This window comes from Pteropus alecto, unplaced genomic scaffold (genome assembly GCF_000325575.1).
Source record: "Pteropus alecto unplaced genomic scaffold, ASM32557v1 scaffold35, whole genome shotgun sequence".
NCBI classification, from domain to species: domain Eukaryota; kingdom Metazoa; phylum Chordata; class Mammalia; order Chiroptera; family Pteropodidae; genus Pteropus; species Pteropus alecto.
The window spans coordinates 13,258,406-13,260,338 of NW_006437828.1; the positions used below are offsets into that span (position 1 = coordinate 13,258,406).

Genomic DNA, 1,933 nt, shown 5'->3' on the forward strand with positions numbered 1-1,933 from the left:
GGCCCCCTCCCCGGCAGCACGGCCCCGCCCCATCGTATGGCAGCGAAACCTGGTCCTAGGTGGCTGTCACAGCAGGGGACACGGCGAGGGCTTAGACACATGCTCTGCGCTTGCCAACGCCACGCTGACCATTCTGAAAAAAAACATCCCCAGAAAAACAGGAGATTTAAGGCACTCCCTTTAACACTCTACCTGGCAAGGTGGCCATTTGCACCCAAAGCCATTGACTAAGTGCCGAGAGCCTCAGGTGACGCTCACTGGCCAATAGCGTTGACATAAAATGAGTGTTACGTGACGTGGGTCGTGTATGAATTCACGTGCTCGTCCCCTTCACAAAGGGTAGTTAACTGTGCCTACGTCATCGATTCCCTGGAGAGCGCGCACCTATGGTGGTTCGTTCCCGTCCGTCCGTTTCAGGTGTTCACTGTGAATGTGTCACTGAAGGGAATGGCAAAGGCGACATTTTGGACTTGTAATATCTAAGTAGGAAAATGACGGCGACGTTTGGAGAGACGAGGCCACTCCCCCGCGTCACGCGCTCTTTTCCTCCCCCGCTCAGGTCTCCTCAGGACTCGGGCAGGGAGGGCTCACTTTCCACGGCAACGTGCACGGCCGAGACTTCGGGAGGTTCAAGCTGGAGAGGCAAGGTAAGCAGCACTCGCCCCGCGTTCACGGCGCTGTCCGGTGGGCCTTGTCACCGCGCCCAGGCCTGACGGACACCGGAGGAACCGTGAGCCCAAGAATTGGGAGAGACTACCCTGCTGCAGCGCACGGGAAATACAAAACAGAAACGCTCTTCTCAGTAGCAAAGGAGGCAGCGTGAAGCCGGGAAAGTGTAAGAAACATGCCCGTGCGGAATTTCTGTCCTGCTATCCAGACATGTTAAAAGTGCGGGAAAATAGTAAGGCCGCGACTCAAAGAATTAAGCAAACCGTATCACCCTAGGAAAAGGGTAAGTGACAGTAATTAGACGTGGCCGGCAAGCAACGAGAAGAGCTTCAATTCCAAAACTACGTGCTCTGGACGCACAGAGAGATCACTGTTAGTTACCGAAATGTCAGAGACTTTTTTTAACTTACTGAGGTGACATCGGTTAATAAAATTATATAGGTTTTTAAGTATGCAGGTCCATAATACACAATCTGTATATCGCATAGTGTGCGTTCATCACCCAAAGTCAAAGGCCTATTTCTACCGTCCACCCCAAATCATTTCTTAAAAACCTTTAACATTTTAAAAATGTCAAAGCTTTTAAATGTCAGAGGGTTTTTAAAAGTGATCTGGGCTGCATGGTAGAAACGGGCACTGGGGCTTCTGTCTGGGTGGACGCGCGTATCATCTGGCAATGCTCTCTTCATGGTTTTATCTCTGGAAGTTTTAATCAGACAAATGTGAAAATTGTTCCTTGCCTGTTCAGGTATGTCTAAAAGAGGACTGTTTTTAATAGATGAAATTAGAAATACTCTCTACATTCATGCAACACATCTATCCTAAAGAAATTGCTTAAATGAACACTTATTTGCTGTGTATTAAATAGAAAACAATTTAATTTTTATATTTATTAAAGGAATGAGGATTACATATTGAGGTAGAAAGAAGTTCCTGACTTATAGCCAAGAAAAATCTACTAGAGACGGACAGACAGGCGGACGGGCGGGTGGGCAGGCAGGCAGACAGACGGACAGACAGGCAGGTGGACAGACAGACGGACAGGAAGGTGGACAGACGGACAGGCAGGTGGTCGGGCGGGTGGGCAGGCAGGCAGACGGACAGACAGGCAGGTGGACAGACAGACGGACGGGAAGTGGACAGATGGACAGGCAGGCGGTCGGGCGCCTCCTTTGTGCGCTCTGTCCACTGCTCTCTCCCTTCGTAATCAGACACGGAAAACACCCGAGACCGTCGCGCGGCCCGGCGCCTGCTGCGTGGTCCG

At 50.7% G+C, this 1,933-nt stretch overlaps 1 protein-coding gene across 1 annotated transcript in view; it reads left to right on the forward strand.

The window, feature by feature from the left end:
* The window catches only part of CSMD1 (CUB and Sushi multiple domains 1), a 1,232,804-nt gene that overhangs the window by 1,223,457 nt on the left and 7,414 nt on the right, over positions 1-1,933 (forward strand). The window contains exon 71 of the mRNA XM_015591800.1: positions 560-647. Within this exon, the coding sequence (XP_015447286.1) occupies positions 560-647 (88 nt within the window). The remainder of the gene's footprint in view (positions 1-559; positions 648-1,933) is intronic.